General features: G+C 39.6%; 1 protein-coding gene across 1 annotated transcript; it reads left to right on the top strand.

Annotated features, from left to right (window-relative positions):
* The first annotated feature begins 1,767 nt into the window (after positions 1-1,767).
* Positions 1,768-18,171, top strand: LOC113022007 (rho-related GTP-binding protein RhoA-D-like). Its single transcript, XM_026166961.1, has 5 exons — positions 1,768-1,942; positions 10,927-11,084; positions 13,157-13,277; positions 13,632-13,762; positions 15,385-18,171. Exons 2-5 carry the CDS (start codon positions 10,929-10,931, stop codon positions 15,556-15,558), a joined length of 582 nt encoding a protein of 193 aa, XP_026022746.1. The 5' UTR covers positions 1,768-1,942; positions 10,927-10,928; the 3' UTR covers positions 15,559-18,171.
* Positions 18,172-18,193: the final 22 nt, after the last annotated feature.

The raw sequence follows: 18,193 nt of genomic DNA, 5'->3' as shown, positions 1-18,193 counted from the left end.
AGTGGTAAATGGCCTGCATTTGTATAGCGCTTTACTTAGTCCCTAAAGACCCCAAAGCGCTTTACACTACATTCAGTCATTCACCCATTCACACACACACACACACACACACACACACACACACACACACACACACACACTGGCAATGGCAAGCTACATTGTAGCCACAGCTGCCCTGGGGCGCACTGACAGAAGCAAGGCTGCCGGACACTGGCGCCACCGGGCCCTCTGACCACCACCAGTAGGCAAACATGGGGTTAGTATCTTGCCCAAGGATATTTGGCATGCAGCCAGGAGGCAGCCTGGGATCGAACCACCAACCTTCTGATTAGTGGCTGACCTGCTCTGCCACCTGAGCTACAGCCACCCCATGTGTAGTAGAATAAGAGTTAAAAAAAAATAGGAACGATAGGAATTCTGTCAATTCCTGACCCATTTATTTTGAATTGAACTGATGACCCTTCACTTTGTCACATTCTGCAGTTTCACTGATGACCATAGAAATAAGTTATTGCTTGTATTTTACTTATATTTGTCTACCAGAAAGTAAAAGAAATCAAAAGCATGTTATCCCACAGAACACTTGTGTATACTGTCAATTTTATCCACAAGAGGTCTAACAATCTTACAAACCTAAAACCAATGCAATATGCCATTTTACACTACTTCTGAAACACTTCAAAAGTTTGGAATTACATTAGGAATTACTTCAGTTACAAAAGAAAACTCAAGCAGAATGGAAAATCAATTTGAGCTAAAGTCCCTGGGACCATAAGGAATTGTAGGTCTTTTGTAAAGAAATAATTATGGACTGCAAGTAAAAGCTTACTCACTTGGATATATAGGAAGATGCACTTAGTAGCGACTGGCACCTTTATGAATTATGTAATTATAAGCAATAAACATTTAGTTGTTTGTTGATGTACTTGTCAACAACTGAAACTCCTCAGAGGAAACAGTAAGATCCCATTTGTAATTTTCAAAAACACAGCGTGACTTAATGTCAGAATTATTAAAAGTACACTAATAAACAGAAACATGTGTGCGCTGTTTGTTAGTGGAGGTTATAACAGAGGGCTACACTGGCGAGATCCACACCCATCCCTCCTGTTGCACGAGTCTTCTTGTACTACGGATGATGTCATCTTTGACTGGGAAGGGGAGGAGGGACCCCGGTGCCTCCAGTGCCTGCAGAATCTGCATCAAGCTAGTGTGAGGTAACTAGAGAGAAACAGGAAACACGACCATCTGTCTTCAAAATCAAGCAAGTGTTTGAGTGTTCGATTTTATTTGACACGAATTCTTGATGACATAACGGCTAATGGTAGGCAGTGCAACAAGATTTAAATGCAAGAATAAAAATTTTTTTAAAAGCCAGAAGTTTTTGTTTGTGTAATTGTTTGTTTTGTTTTTTTTGCTTTGTTTGCATATTTTGTTTGTTTTTTCAGTTATGTGACCATTAAGCATTTTGTATTTCTAAACTTTTCAACACAGATAACCCCTGTTAGCTGGGCTTGACTACCAGTTACATAATGGCGCAACTGCCCCATCAGACTTGAAAATTTGTGAAATTAAATGGAATGTGCAAAACGGAAAAACAAGGTAAACTTCGATGACAAGGGAAAAAACTATTTTTTCTTGGATTCACAAAAGTTTACATTCTATCATTTATTTATTTCCAAAGCACAAAAAAGGGAAAAGTCAAGAAGCCGCAAGCTGACCCATTTATTTTGAAAGGCTTGACCGGAGGTGGTTGAAGGTTAGCCTAGCTCGTAGCTTTTGTCAGTGGGAGGATCTCTGCCTGCCTGCCCCGTTTCTCAACACCCACTCTGTAAATTTAGCGAACACTGCAGCAAGAAGTGTGTCTGTGTGTGTCACGATCAAGAGGAAGGAGCAAGCAGGGATTAAGATTAATTAAAACCTCTCGTCCGGCTGGTGACAGGTAAATACGAACCGGAGCCTGTGGTTTGACTCAAAAAAAAAACAATCCGACTGTCTAATTATAGCTCACTTACTTGGGTGAAAGGGACAAGGTGGTGGCTTTTTCTCCTACTAACATTCGCCTTTTCTCGGGTGGATGACACTTTAATTCCTGACATCGCTGTAATTTACAGTAAGGTCTAAGCAGCGAGGTTGTAGTTGGCGGGGTGTGTTTCTGTACAACTGTTGATAGCTTCATTGCTGGTAGTTTAAAAGTGACGGCACCAGATCAGATCCCGTCGGTATGTTCTCACTGTTCCAAGTGCTGCGACCTCAATAAGGCTAAGCAGTTCCTTATGGCAAATTTCCAAGTGTACCATTCCTGGGAACACTTAATTTTCTCATTGTTATGATTCAGGTTTCCTGTTTAAACTACAAACAGTGCTTTTCAAATATACTGAAAGAAATGTGGAGGATGAACTTTGGACTAATAATGTGTAAATAAGTGAAAATCCAGCCCTGTTACTGGGGATTTAATCTACAATAGAGAAACATATATTGGATAACCTCATACATGTTTTCCTTAGTTTGTTGAAATTAATTAGAAAGCTAACCAAAATTCTTGATGCACCTGAGTCAGCTGACTGGTCTGCAGTCTGAAAGCCAATAGCAGCTTTTAGCACTTTTCTCTATTCTGATTGTTCTTTCTATCCTCAATTTCGTTGTTTGCCAGTGTGAAGTGAAAGGCATTTCTGGCAGATTTATACCTCTAATATTGGAATGTCTTTGAAATGTAGATGCCACATGTGTACTAAATGATTAGTCCCTTGGATGGGTGCAGTGATTTATCACCAGGTGGCCTGGAAGTCATTAGAGACTTCTTCTCTATCACTAAACTAGGCTGTCTGGCTGTAGTTTCAGATTCATCTGCTGAATCTCAGGAAGAAAGCAACTTGGCTTTTATCTCAAAATCTCAAGGTAGCTCTTCAAGACATTAAAATCTCTTTACGTTCAGTTTAGAAAATGGATTTAAAAAAAAAAAAAAAAAACTCTGGCCGTCTAAATGGCAGATTACAGTTCGTGTGAACTACCTGCAGGGTTTTGTTTTTTTATTTTTATTTTATTTTTTTCAAAAAGTGTGAAAATTGTTTAAGCAGCTAAGTCTCATTTGTGCTAACCCATGGTACACATGAAGTTCATCCATCCATCCATCCTCTTCCACTTATCCAATTCAGGGTCACAGCAGGGCCTATTCCAGCTACATATGAAGTTGTTGTTCTAATTTTTTAAAATTTGATTTTGAAAACAATCCAAGTGCTGTTGCACATGAATGGATTATTTGACTGGTCTGTTGACAGACAGACCAGTTGCTCTGTCATCAAGCGAAAAACAAAATGTAAACACTTTTTTAAAGTTTCACAATTATTGAAATATCTTTGAATTTTGTAGAGAACAAGATATGTGAAGTTGGAATTCCACAAATTTTAAGAATCAAGTTATTGTTTTGTTTGTTTTTTAACATTAATAGTTTATTTTTGATCAAATGATTTTAAAATAAATATCTTTTAGGTTTGGACTCTCCCGTGTAGGAACTCATTAGCTAGCCTTGTGGCTTAGCCTCTTTGGGCAATGACACTTTCATTTCTGTCCACCAGTCAATGTTTAGAAATGCAAATACATTTTATAAAAGTTAATAAAAAGCATCAGTGCCTTCAGATAACAGACAATTGTTCTCCATTGCAATTTTGCAAATGGCATCCCTCTTTTGACTGTTTACCTGTATGCAAACGAAGCCTGTTCAAATATGTTTTGTAAACTAGCACTTGGAATATAAACAGAAAATTTTCACTACCAAAAAACTCTGTCCTTCTTACCTACAGATTCTAGAAATGCTCATAGAGATTGTGAAGTGCCAGTGAGAAAGAAAACAGCCTGAAAGCTTAGGCTGTGCTCTGAATAACTGACAGATTTCTACTATTGCAAGCCAATCAATTACTCATTTATTTGAGAAAATATTGGACAAGTATTGAGTAGTTATTATCATTATTATGACTTTAAAGATAAGAACAGTTGGCTTCTAAAGGAACAGACAAAAAACAAACTCAGGGAAACTCAGTCCTCTTGGCCAACAAGTCGTCCCTGTTTGGCTGCTCATGACCTGAGTTACTGAAGAGAAGTGAGTCCTATGGTAGCTGTTCTCTCTCAGTGTATCCGCTGCTTCTTGCCTTAGAGTTTGCCAGCCGACTGAACTCTGTTGTCTTCCCCTACTTCCTCTCAGCAGGCTTCAAGAGCAAGAGTGTCTTCCTTTGTACTTTTAAAGTCGTGACTGCTTGACAGAAGCAATCTATCTAGGTCATTAATCAGCTGATTATGGTGATCAAACAAGTTTTTGCTGCATGAGACTCCACCTATGTAATTGTGTTGAAACTGCAAACACCTGAAGGAACCTTATTTGCTTTTCTGATCACATGCTTATACTGTTGTTATGAAGTGATAGGCAGTTAGTTTAGTTTATTAAGATCGACCTTCCAGACTCTGCCAGGCCATAACTTTGGCTTAAAGCCATGATTTTCCTGATCTCTTTATCACAAAGCGACCTGAAAGTTGGTACAACTTGGTACAAACCTACAGAACTGCAGCAAGAAAAAAACAACTTATTTCCCAAAATGTCAACAGTCCTTTAATGCATAAAAATCTCTGTTTAGTTTACAATCACCTGGTCGTCTTCATATGGATTAATTGTCCATTGCTGTTAAGAGGCCTAACGAAAGCTATCATATTTGTTTTTTGGTTTGTTTGTTTTTTAATGTCTTGGGCATAGCTGATTTTGGCACATTTGACCATTTCCTTGGGTGTAGCATATGGTCATGACTCGGTGAGACTCAGGAGCTGGGGTTTTTGTGCCCAAAGAATGTGAGAGGCTGACTTGATCTCCTCTGTGTGTTCCTGCTCTTGTGTAATGCAGATCGGCATTGAAACATTTCGTTTTTTTGCGCTGTAGTCAACAGCTTATAGTAAGAGGGCTATATTTGATCAATAAGTACTAGATATGAAATGGCTTGAAGGTCTCTTTCAAATTCCTCCGTGTAATCTTTAATCTTGGTAGATGAGATGTGTGTAGGTGGTGCTGACAGCTGGTCCTGCGGGCTGTCTGCTCTATGTCATACACAGCCTTTGCCAGTTTATGAACTTTGTCCCATTTCTTAGGTTGCCTCGTGCAGAGGTGCAGCTAATTCCTGGGTGCCCTTAGATCTAAAGGTTTCTGGACTGTTTCAGGACTGCACCTCTTGAGGATAGAAGGCACAAGTTGTCTGTTATTGTGAGTTGCGGTTCAGGTGCAGAAGTTGCTTGAGGACATTTTTGTAAAACGCAAGCCCCTGAAGTACATTAAAAGGCCTTTTTCTTCTGTAGTTTGGAGCTACTCTGAAGACATTCAGGCTAGATGGGAATGAATGTTTCTCTGTCAAACTGAGTCAAAATCCAGTCTGGCTTTTATTATTCTGTTAGTTATAAAACCTGTTTCTACAACCAGAGTTGGACAGAGCTCCTTGACAACTCCTGTCTGTGTCAGATTTTTTTTTTTTTTTCTTTTACTGTAGTGCACACTATCAGTCCTGTGACCTTGTTATATGTGCAAAACAATCCTGATGGGATTCATTTCCTGTTATATGTTTGCAGGACATGAGAACAAAAAGTCATCATCGCTGTAGTCTCAGGAACAACATGTTTGTTAATAGCTGGATGTTCGTGTATGTTCAGCATTGTTGTTGATATCAAACTCACATGAGCAGAGAGAGGCAGCTCTACCTCAGCGGTCAGGGTCACGCTCTACTCTGCAGTAACTCTGTTCAGCTTGTTGCATAACTCCTGTTGGCCCTTAAGCCTCAGGAAACCTCCTTAGAGAAGGATTGAGGTGGCGTGTTCATTAACCCGGGGCATTGCTCAAATAGTTGTACAGAGTAATGGTGCTTTGCTTTCCCTTTTAATGGTTGTCTTTGGACCAAGTCTTATGACCTAAGTCTTAGACTTAAGACTTAAGTCTTGTTTTACACTTTATCCCCTTCATAAGGACGCTATGCTAAAAATATTTATTCGTGTTTGTTGAATTTTGGTTTGTATTTAACACCTGTTTCATGATGAAATAATAAGATAAATAAAAAAATACATAATAAGTTATTAGAATCATTTTCCGTTCATTGACTGGATAATTAAATCTAGGTCATTTATACCTCTTGATTATATGTGAACAGCTTACCAACTGAAATATTCATCATAATTATTTAAACTTTGATACTTCTCTCTTTTTTTGTGGATGAACAAACAAGATATTCTTACATGTTGGGGGATTTGGAGAGTAAGTGGATTTCGTTACCTTTGGACAGAGTGGCATAAGCTGTTTTTCCCTTAATTCCAGCCTTGAGGTAATTCTGTCTGTACTATCCCTTCATATTTTAACAGACAAGTATAATGTTAGCAGTTCACTCTTATTACCCTTAACAGTATTACTGTTAAATGCATAGCATTTGTAGCCTAATCTAATTTTCAATGCCTGCTACTAGACTTGCCTTTTGAAATACCTACAACTTGACAACAAATACATAAGAGACCATAAAAATGCAAGCTATTGCTTCAGAGCAGTGGGTTTTAATCTTTTTGTGCCAATTTCCAGGCTTCACAGGAAAACCTTTTGTCATGTGTTTGTTTTCTTGGTAAATTGTTTGTATGTAGATAATTGTCATTTTTGTGCTGTTCTTTGTTATTAACCAGGAAAGTGGTCACTGCATTTCTTGACACCAAGTGCAAACAGTAGAGTGGAAATTGTTCCTCGGTTGCTTTTGGGCTCATTTGTCTTAGCATGAGATGAACTGTGAAAAATTAAATGCAGCCTATAGTAGTGCTTTTTTTTTTTTTCCTGTTTTCCTTCAGGGACCACATAACGCGTTAGCAAGAACATTGTCTTTACAGCGTGGCTCACAGTGTAATGCAGAAATCTTATAAAGTCCTGATAGACAGGATATTGTTCATTCTTTTCAGATTTTTCTTGTAGTTTAATGAAATCAATCTTTTTCTTCAGGCCTGCATTTCAGTGAAATAATATGGAAAGGGACTCCTCGGTTTGAACTGCTATTAACGCAGTCTGCGACCAGGAGTTGTATTGTTTCAACAGAACTCGGCCCTTTATGAAAACAACACAAGGTTCAATGGCAGCTTGTTGCCCCAGAGGCATAAAATACAATCCAGGAAGTCTAGATTTGGTAACAGATCTGTGAACATGAAGGTATTTCAGAGCCCAAAACAATAGCAGCAGCACTATGAGAAAATACCATGCAACTGTGGAAAGTTACTGTGGTGGTAATTATTTTTTAACTTATTCCACTTGAAATGATCCCTTAGAATTAAGGGATTGGCTACCAGAGCGCCTCAGTAGGAGACATTATGTTGCAATGTGAAGTGCAGTCACAATGAATTTTTGCAGGCACCCTAGCTTCATAACTAGAAGGATATTTTTCAAATAAACAAACAGGCTGCTTTTGAGGTTACCCAGAATGCAACCTTGCCTTTTTTTTTTTTTCTTCAAAGGGTCACGACCTTGCTTTGAGATTTTGATGGGAAAAATAAAAATTTCAGGATCATCTCACTAGATAAAAGATGAATGCTGGCTTTTCTTCCAAGTAACTCAATCTTGACTCTAAGGTCAGTTAATTAAAGTTGCTTTGGTGTCATCCTGTGTTGTTTTGTTGGTTTTTTCAGGCAGTGTGCTTCTTTGATGTAAATAAAACTGATGGTCCTCAGCCAGCTCCACCATGATAGTTGAGTTTTTATGAACGTATTCCAGTAATATCTCTGTGCACGTTCAGATGCCTCGAGTTACATTGTGTACAGTCAAAGATATATATATGCCAGTTTATTTTGGCTTTTCCAAAGCTTTCAGTAAGAGTGTTAATTTTTTTTAGTAACAACTGCACCTGCATTCAGTGGGGTTTCTAGTCAGACACTAGTTGTGGTAAGCGATGCTCAAACATGTTTTAATTGAGTCAGGGTAAGAAGAGACTTCAGTATGAACGTGGAGAGGATGAGCTAAAGTTTTTTCCATGCTGAATCATGTTGAACAGGTGTCATCTGGAGGATAGAGCAAAATCGATTTCTACTAGCAACCACCTGCCTCTTTAGTAGTTGCTGTCATTAGTATCCATTAGTCCCTAAATTGAGAGCATCAGTCATAGACAGCCTGAGGATTTGGCACCATTTGTGACTATATGGGACATTTTCACGCATAATTTCCTTTTGTCAACGTGTCAAGATGTTCTCTCACAGGCTGCTAATATCAATAGGAAGAACTCAATGTGCAGCTCCAAAGAGCAACTGTGTACATGTGGATGTATGTGAATGTAGGCAAACGTCTGTGCTTGCTTGCACGCGTTGCCTCTGGCTGCTCCCTCCATGCTCCGGCTCAGCCGAGGCCTGTCCAAACAGAACTACAGCCAAAAAAGCTCCTCCCAGGCTCCACAGAACAGGAAGTGGGTTGTTTTGTTTCACAGAGGCCTCGGTGCTGCTGTCTCCCACTTGTTTGGCTCTGAACCCATCATCTAGTTGAGAGTATCTCTGGTCCATTTGGCAGTCTCTGAAAAGCAAAAGATGCTGTGTGGTGTCTGTTGAGAAGTATCAGGCACTCTTCAATGCAGCTCATTATTTTTTGTTGTTCTTTTATAGCTGTCAAAGCCTTTTTTTTTTGTTCTTCATGAGCATATTAAACATGCAGAATAACTGGAGTGAGTAAATGGAGTGAGCAGCCTAAATTCAAACTTAAGTATTTGGTGCAGCTTAACAAAAGCTTTGCAGCTGCAGCACGGTTTGTGGGAAGTGTAGGAGTGGGTCCTTGGGCAAAAGACAGAAAATATGATCATACCCATGACCACAATTTCCATAGCAAGAAACAAGTAACCAAGTTGTTATTAAAACTGTCAACCGCCAAACACCCAAAGTTTCCTCCTGGTTATGCCAAGTTTTCATATGCATGGTAATGGAGCTGACAAGTAATTCATTCACTTACCCTTTTCATTTTGCTCTTTCCAGAGCAAAACTACTGATTCGGCCTATTTATTTCTTAACCATGTCCATGTAATTTTATTTTAATAATTGTACGTACTTCCACAGACTGTATTTAAATGAGCTGTTGTCTGATTCGAGGTCAGCTGGTTAGGTGCTGATAGAGATGTTTACTGGCAAAAGTGGTCAATGGAGGATTTACTGAAAAAGTCAAGGCAATATGAGGTTTTCTGGGTACCTTATGCTTCAACTCGTGTCCACTTGGAAAAAAGCTGAAACCAATTATAGACAGTAGCTCCACATGGCTGATTACCGTCAGCAACACATGGTGAAATGCAATTAAATTTCCACATTGTAATGCTATTTCTTAACCCAGGTGTTTACCACAACATAGAATGGGCAGTTAACCAGCTGTCAGCTCTTTTTCCTTCACTGAAATTGCCTCAATTTTACTGGCTGTTGTTTGACCTCTAATTTCTTTGCTTTTTCTGGAAGTCCCATGTCACCCTTACTCTCCAACTTCTAAATATTTCTGCAGCCACAACCCATTCAGATAATTAGTTGTGCTTGGGGTTTTTTTTGGTTAAAATCCCTGGTTTCAGATACTCAGATCTGAAATTCTGTCAGTTTCTTCGTCTTCTGACTGTAAACTGTAATTATTTCTCCACATTTCCAAACACAGCAAACTAATTGCTAGTGATAACCTGCCACAGCATTAACTTTAGGGATGGGTATTATCAAACAGTCTGCAAATTATTCCTGTAGTAAAATCTGTACAATCTGTGGTGTCCCGTTTTCATTTTTCTTGTGTTTGTAAACGGATGAGATGCTAAACAAGCTTATTATTTTTATGGTTATTTTATGACTTGTTAAAAGGTATTCAGAAGATTAATTTTGCACATCCCCCCCCCCCCAGCTCTGCATGAAATAAATCATGTCTAACAAGCCGTCCTGATGATACGATATGAAACCAGCAACAGTTTAAATAATGACCTCAGTCTGTGTTTCATTGTGACGTCTGAAGAATGGCTTGATGCTGCTTATTGAAAGCACTGGTGTTGCCATGCATCTGAGCAGCAATTAAAAGTGGGCGTTGGGGCAGACTCGACTTAAAGTTTTGCCTGTAGCACAGAAAGATGAATTTCCCTTGATAAGTCGGTGCCCCTCGTGAAGAGTATTAGTGTCAAGACTGTCTGGCAGAAGGTGGATGAGGTGAGGAGCCAAATGACTATATGCACAGCTGCTCCCAGGCAGCAGGGCTCCAGCTCATCCATCAGCTGCACTGCTAACTCATCCCCATGCATCCCCAAACACACCAGCTGAACTAGTCTTCTGACCTGGGGATACTCCATAATGTTTCTTGATGGTTTGTGCACAAAAACTTGCAAAGCTTCTTAAAGCATAGGTATAACATTTAATTGATTTTGATTTAGGGCTAGGATGCCTGCACAGTACACACATGGAAACAAAACGAGTTTAGTGTTTTGGCTTTTTTAGGATGCCACCAACTACTCTAATTTCCTTACACTTTTCTCCTCCTTGCAAGCCAGCAGAGGATGATAACAAATCCCTTCATTTCCTAGCTTGTCTCAACATGTCTTTTATTCCTCTCCTTCACTCCAGTCTCATCCTCCATCTCTTCTGTTTGTGTGGCTTTGTAGACTAGATTTGGCATTGGGGATTCAAGGTCTGTGACTGCATTTTGCCGTGACAGTATGTAGATCAGAGCTTTCCCGAAGGTGTAATGCCGTACGGTCTGTCAGAAATGTCAGAGTGGTTGCTTTGGAGCTACACTGCTTGAGCAAGGAAAAAAAGCACTGTGTTCTTGATTTATCTTATGATCCCTACAAATAATTTAAATAACTACTATGTAAAATCCACAAATAGATGAGACGGTTAATGTGTTGTTTGACTTCAGGCAGACATGTTTTGAAGAACTTCTTGTTGTTCTCCCAACAGAAATGGCAGCCATTCGGAAGAAGCTGGTGATTGTTGGAGACGGAGCTTGTGGGAAAACATGTCTTCTCATTGTTTTCAGTAAAGATCAGTTTCCCGAAGTCTATGTCCCTACTGTGTTCGAGAACTACATCGCTGACATCGAGGTTGACGGAAAACAGGTTTGTGCTATTTACACAAAAACTGACTCGATTAAAGTGATGCTCTCTCTCGTCATGAACACAGAAATGCTTTTCAATTATTTAGGCTAATTATAGATTTAAGAACATGAGAGTGTAAGTAAAGTCCAATCCGCCTCAATTACTGCTGCTACTGTCAACCTCTCCCATCTCTCACACCAGACAGTTTGCACTAATGTTGCCAGATGTACTATAAACACTTGAGGTTTTTGTTTGTTTGTTTGTTTGTTTTTTAAGTAGTTGACCAAAGTAGGCTTCTAATTATGATGATGCAACTGCTGGCTGAGAATGCAAGTGTGAAGTGGATTTTATAATATTTCAGGAGCTAGCTTTCTGAAGGACTACATTAAACGAAATTAAAACAGGCCACAGGCACCAGTTGAAAATTAAGAAGATACATTTTTCTTAATTGCGGCGTAAATATAATCTTGGTTTCCACAAATTACAAAAAAAAAATATCAACACTTAATTTTTTTATTGGGGTACTCTGAAAGAGTAGTGACCTTATTAGCCAGACAAGAGATAATGTGCTATCGACACCATTGTTTACGTGTGTGTGTGTGTGTGTGTGTGTTTTTGCTCCTGGACAAGAGCTGCATGCACAGCCTTAAACAAGAGAAAACAAACCTCTGTACAGTTTTTTGTGCGTGTGACGTCTTGAATCTGAGTCATGGGAAGGTGGTGAGGGTGGCGTTTAAACTGCAGATGCCTCGTTATGTCCAATCGTTTTATTTTTTTTCTTTAGCCGACCATCACTACACAACTTGGCAAAACAGGAAATGACTCTACTTCCCAGCTTCCTGTTCAGACGGGGAACAGGGATGTATCTTAGCAATCCCATTCCTTCCCTCAGGATCACCATCCTCATGCTACTGCCTGATAAACGTGCCTCACTTCCTGTCCTTGTCCTGGCTGCACTTCTTAGGTGAAGGTAGGCAGGAGGTTAAAGCTCTTGTTCTGGACAGGAAATTTAAAGTTAGGGAGCCATGATGCACAGATTAGAAAGGGATCATTTTGGAAAAGATGTGAGTGTCAAGTCTTTGAGTGTCTCTATGGAGGATAACCATCCCGTCAGATTTAGCTTCTTACACAACAGGATGGATTAGATTTGTGTTCAGCCCCAAGTTTTTAGCTCCTCAACCCCCACCCCATGAGGCAAAGATGCTCTCATCGTCAGCGGACTGAGCCGATTCCACAAATAGCTGGGGGGTTTTGGGTCTTTTTCCTCTGTCTTTCCCTTCCTGAACTCTGCAGCTTACAACTAGTCCAGTGGGAACATAGAGCTCTGGTTCCTCATGCAGTCTCAACAGTGTTCGGCCACCTCCCACCTTCTGCCTCTGCAAACCTCTATTTTGGGACTGTTAACTGATTTTTGTGCTTTCTGTGGGCAGACAAAAATCTGTCATTCAGCAAAGTTCTGGTATTTAAACTTTGCAAAAGTTTCTTTTTTCTTTTTCCATTGAATCCAATGAGTCAGCTGAAGAGCAAACTCAAGGGAAGCTGGGCTGTTGATGCCCTTAGAGGGAGACACGCTAACCGGTTTGATGGTTGCTAATCTCTCACTTTCCCTAATTGAATTAATCAGTGGTGTGATGGGATGAGCCCAGTCACCAAGTTCATTTCCACAACACTGACAGCCTTACACAACTAACAGACTTACAGTATGAAGCCCTGATTAGGTCAGAGCTGCTGGGGTGATTTAAAAAAAAAAGAAAAAAAAAGAATTCACTTTAAGATGAAGAAAGTAGTTGTAGCCAGAGGGGAAAGCGATACTATGTCAGATACTTCCAGCATTGTTTGGTTCCCCATATTTAAACCTCCAGCCTTTGGGAAGATTACTCAGATCCTCCACATGCCTCAGAATTTCTGCATCATTGAGCAGAAGTGATGTCATGACTGGTTATCTGTTGCATTCGTCTCCATTAGTGGGCAACGGTATGTTAACTGTTTACAAGATAAGTCTGTGTTTATAAAGATGAGTAATATTAAGGAGCAAAACTGCATTTGTTCTCTGTTCCAGATGAATCCATGTTTTGATGTTGTGTTTTTTCCAGGTGGAGTTGGCATTGTGGGATACCGCAGGCCAGGAAGACTATGACAGGTTGAGGCCTCTCTCTTACCCCGATACAGATGTCATCCTGATGTGCTTCTCCATTGACAGCCCAGACAGTTTAGGTGAGGAAAGAATAATGTAGAGTAGTCTGTTTTAAAATGTCATATTACAAATGATGAATAACGAAACTTATAGTACTTATAACTTATATTCCATTAAAATGATCGTTCATGAACATATTGCTCTATCTTACATAACCAAACGTAGGTCAAATAAGCGAGAGAGGGTCCTTGTAAAATACCCTAATATACTTGATGGGATTAATGCAGCTAAAAACATCTTTGCCTCAAGGAGGCTGCAGAGCAATCCATCATGAGAAGTGTTCTGCACTGTGACTCTGCACTGCTTGTCCTCTTTTTATAGTTTTCCTCCCTATACTGAGTATTTCAGCTCACTTCTTGTCTTTCCTGGGACAGAAAATATCCCTGAAAAGTGGACGCCTGAGGTGAAGCACTTCTGTCCCAATGTTCCCATCATCCTGGTGGGGAACAAGAAGGACCTGAGGAACGATGAGCATACACGGAGAGAGCTAGCCAAGATGAAGCAGGTACAAAGGCCCCTGACGGTCAATGAACAGTGGAATGAGCTAATCTGATGCAGGTAGAGAGCTCTTGAAATCTCAGGCACTAAAAGGCACTGGATATGTGCTGGGTTGAAACATTTCATTTGTTAGGATTTTGTTTGACATATTTAGGCACGTGTTATTGACCCTTTTAAAAAAATAAATAAATAAAAAAGGGTCATGTAGCACTACCATCCTGTGAATGTTTGCAGTCTCACATTTATTTCTAAAGAAGCTACATGACAGATGACGTTAATCTTGCTTTTCCTGCTTCACCAGCGTACTCTGTTTAAGAACTGTCAGCTTATAGAAACACTAAAGGCCTGTGTGTAGAAATGGAAAATTCATTATTGTACAGGGTTTCAACCACATGTTTACGACATTAAACCACCAGTGTATTAACTACAGCATCAATCTCACAGCTTACTGACAGTGACAGGACTTTTCTTAATATTTTTCGACCACATCAGAACTATGACAGGACAAATGTTCTAATCCAGAACAGCATGTGAAAAGCAGAAGCCTCAGATGGCTGTACAGTCAGAGCATGAAATATGATTCAGGGAAGCTGGTTTAATTTGTCACCGAGTATGAACGCTTATCGCAAAACACAGCGTTCGTACTGCAAAGAAGATATTATGTAATTGGACACTTTCTATCAAATGGCTTTACAAAATAAAATTGAGAGAAGACAGCAGGAGGAAGAAGAATCCCTCTTCTAGGATTGGCATGCAATCATTTAGAGTAAGAAAGCAATAGAAGAATCGAAATATAGAAAATCACAATGTCAAAAATGTCAATGTCAGTAACAAGTTAAAGCATGTGTCTCTGTCAAACGGATTTCATAAGATGTAAAAGATTTCAATTTGCTAATCAAAACATACTGACATTATAAATGATATGTCAAAAAAGCAAAATGTTTTGTTTTCTGTCACTAAAAGGAGAACAGCAAAGTGAAAGCCTGAATAACATCTCAGTTTTATGTTTTCACAGTGGAATCTGTAGATGAGCTTTTCCTGTCTGTGGAAATCAAGACATCAGTAGTCAGTTCAAGAGTTTGACTCTTACATAGTAAAACAGACATTGGTTTGATATTTGTAAGATATGTGATAAATGGCTTAGACATAAAGCCATAAACTTGAGCCCTTGATTCCAAGATTTCGTTGGGTTGTTAAATGAGTCATGCCAAAAAGGCGGTGAGAGGCACATCAAACTGTGCTTATTCTTTTGTTAATAAGTATTATGGTAGTGAGGGGGTGTTTAGACTCTTTAGACTGTTTTATCAGCAGTTCAAATGCAAAAATACTCAGTTTACTGTCACATGTATAACAAAAAGAGCAGTAAACGGTAAAAAAAAAAAGCCTTTTTTTGCATGAAAAATAATTCATGTTCTAAGTACAGTTACATTGATAATTTTGTATTGATTCTGCTTATGGAATGACTTATTCTTGACTGATTGTTAGTGCTCTAATTTCACTTTAAAAGGGGGGAAAAAATCAAGGATCTCCTCAGTGGTATCGTGATTTTCCCTGGAAAGTAAACTGAGCTCTCCTTCTTTTCTCAGCACTTTAATTGAGTCCCTAATGGTGTCTGATCTAACCCTGCAGGAGCCAGTGAAGACAGAAGAAGGCAGAGACATGGCTGGTAGGATCAGCGCTTTTGGCTACTTGGAGTGTTCTGCCAAGACGAAGGATGGTGTGCGGGAGGTGTTTGAGATGGCCACAAGAGCAGCACTGCAGGTCCGCAAGCGCAAGAAGAGAAGTGGCTGCACGGTGCTGTGAGCAGTCCAGACGCCATCAAATCAGCTGACCAATTGGAGAAAAATAACACATGAAAAAGGACTGACCTATTACCAAATGGATCTTTGTACTGTATCTCACATTTCATGACAAAGACAGGCAGATGAATTGAACATAAACAAACCTAATACAGGAAATGAACTATATGACATCTGTGGCTAGAAATTGATGTTTCCGTATTGATTTGCTTTTGTCCCTCCCAAAATCTGTCTTAACAATTTACACTTTTTTTTTTTTTTTTTTTTTAAACTTGGCTTTGGTAGGTGCACATTTGTATGCGGTATTGTTCTTCACAAGCTTCTCGGGCAAGTGGCATCATTCTTAGCTTGTATAAATAGGCAGTTCTGTTTCACTGTAGCAGTAGCGATAGAGAATTAAAGATGATATCTTTTGACCATAAGAGCTAGTGCCTTTTTTAAGTTTATACACCACCGTCTGTTTGTCGGCGAGCTTGCATTTCGGCTGAGGACCCCTTCATTGTACTGTAGCTCATTTTACAGTGTTGTCATTGTGAAACCTGAGCAAAGCCATAAGTAAAGGCTTTCAGTGCTCGTCAAGTCAAGCACAATAAATGGTTGCTTGTGTCATTTTTTTGTTGGTATGAAACATCAGTTTCACCTTCTCAATTATGAGCCCACTCACATCGAGGATAAAGAAAGGCAACTGCTTCTGTAATGTAATGTGTCAACAAAGGAGTGTGCTTCCCATTCTGCATAAAATTATTCACATTCGCCCCTCGTAATTGTTGCTAGAAGCTAGATGGGAGGGGAGGGAGAGGTGGCCAACTGAGACGCAAGCCAATATGACTCAACTATGCACAATAGCTGTTAGGACCAACAGGGAGATGACACAAGTGGAATCACATGTAGGCCACAGCCTGGTGAACCCTCCCTTGTTTGTTTATTATGAGTGACTAAGTTCAGCTCTTTTTGCTAAGTTAACTGGTTACACCCGTTATTGGAATCTTGTTTGTAATGCTGGTTAGCCCAGTCATGGAAATCGCATCCTGTTAGGCTGGATGTTTCCGGTTGGACGACATTCTTTACATGTCTGAGAAGAGCCACAGTGTGAGTGAGTGAGTCTTTTGTTTTTTTTCCTGGTGCCTTCTCTGTTCTGGTGTGCCTTTTTCAGTTGTTCTCTCCCAGACCAGATGGACTAGCTGCTGAATGTCAAGCTGATACTCACTGACAAGGTCAAGAGTCACCGTTCTGATGTTTTGTTTTCCAAGGCTTGGTTCTTTAAATAGATTGATGCATGGTAAAATGTGTTATTTGATGTATGCCATCATTTAAAAAAAAAACATTTTGTGTAGGACACATCTTTATCTTGTCAGATGAGCAAAAGAAGTTAAAGTTCTTGCATCATGTGAAAATTACAATATGGTTGATTGAGAAAACATCTGTATGCAACCATTTCCTTTGATGTTTTACTTAAAAAAAAAAATCAGTTACAACCTATAGGATGGAATTTAAGCTCACTCTTTGGAAATATACTCGGCATTTAAGGATGTAATTAAATTTCAGTTCACTAGGACATGCCAGATCGTCCTCTAGTATCTGTATCTGCTCATATCCTCGCAGAATACTCTAGTGAACTTCCCCTGATGATAATAGCTTGATATTCTTGAAAGGCCCTCACCGACTGTCCTGGGGCACACTCTTTCACACCACTGTTGCTCAGTCATCTACTTTACATGTCCACTGGTTGCATGAAGGGTGGATTTCTTAATACGGTATACGTGGCAAAAACAATATCTGTGTTGCATGCAACCTTCTTACAATTCCATCAAAAGCGCCAAACCTACCAGTTATTGTAATACTGTGTGTAATGCAAATTTAAACCCCTCTGCTGGTGAAGCACAAATGCTTTAAACGAGCGGGCCAGCAAAGAGGCTACAGCTCAGACGAGGTGTTGTGATTGTTTTAGCCGACAAACGCACACAAACAACCTACTAATGTTCTATCCACCCTCCAATCTTTAGAGGGCGGATGCTACTTTTAACTCGGGACTCTGTGCACTAATATGGACAACAAGCACACCATTTGGGCAAGGGTAAACATTCATATCTCTACAACTTCTTATCGATGAAAACATTTCATAGTGGTGGTATGGTGTTGACGTGTCTTAACAAGCTCTCGCAAGGAATACTTGGGAATTAGAGATCGGCAGAGAGTTAAATAACTTAAAGCTGGGAGTAGAATCATAACAATTGAAAACGTTCCCATAGAGCAGCGGAGGAGCTATTGTTGAACATATCACTAAGAGCATGTACTATACTGCTGTCCATGTGTATGCCGATAATGTCCCGCTAAAAAATGTCCTTGCTCTATTGATGCATGCATGAGAAATCCATGGGTCTTTACAGTGCGCGCACATACAGAAGCACTAACATCGCACACCTCTGTGGGAACAGCTTCAGCTCAGTGTTGTGCAACTTTTATTTCTCTCTCTGGAAGTATTTGAAATCAATTAAAAGGATCCAGATTTCTATAAAAGCTCATTGTAATAATGCTTTGTAAACAGAAAGTGTTGTAGTGAACATTTGAGCTGAAGTGAACATGAACATTGTTAATAAACTATTTTTGCGAATAGACAGACCGGTCTCCTCAGTCCATTC

The sequence above is a fragment of the Astatotilapia calliptera genome, chromosome 5 (assembly GCF_900246225.1).
Source record: "Astatotilapia calliptera chromosome 5, fAstCal1.2, whole genome shotgun sequence".
NCBI classification, from domain to species: domain Eukaryota; kingdom Metazoa; phylum Chordata; class Actinopteri; order Cichliformes; family Cichlidae; genus Astatotilapia; species Astatotilapia calliptera.
The sequence above is the reverse complement of the archived record's forward strand: the minus strand, read 5'-3'. Positions and strand labels throughout refer to the sequence as shown.

What these genes read in the sequence shown, in the direction of transcription:
- LOC113022007 (XM_026166961.1), top strand. Translation starts at nt 10,929, where the DNA reads ATGGCAGCCATTCGGAAGAAGCTGGTGATTGTTGGAGACGGAGCTTGT. An exon ending in TGACAGCCCAGACAGTTTAG is followed by an intron (nt 13,278 to 13,631) that starts GTGAGGAAAGAA and finishes TTCCTGGGACAG; the next exon opens with AAAATATCCCTGAAAAGTGG. An exon ending in AGCTAGCCAAGATGAAGCAG is followed by an intron (nt 13,763 to 15,384) that starts GTACAAAGGCCC and finishes CTAACCCTGCAG; the next exon opens with GAGCCAGTGAAGACAGAAGA.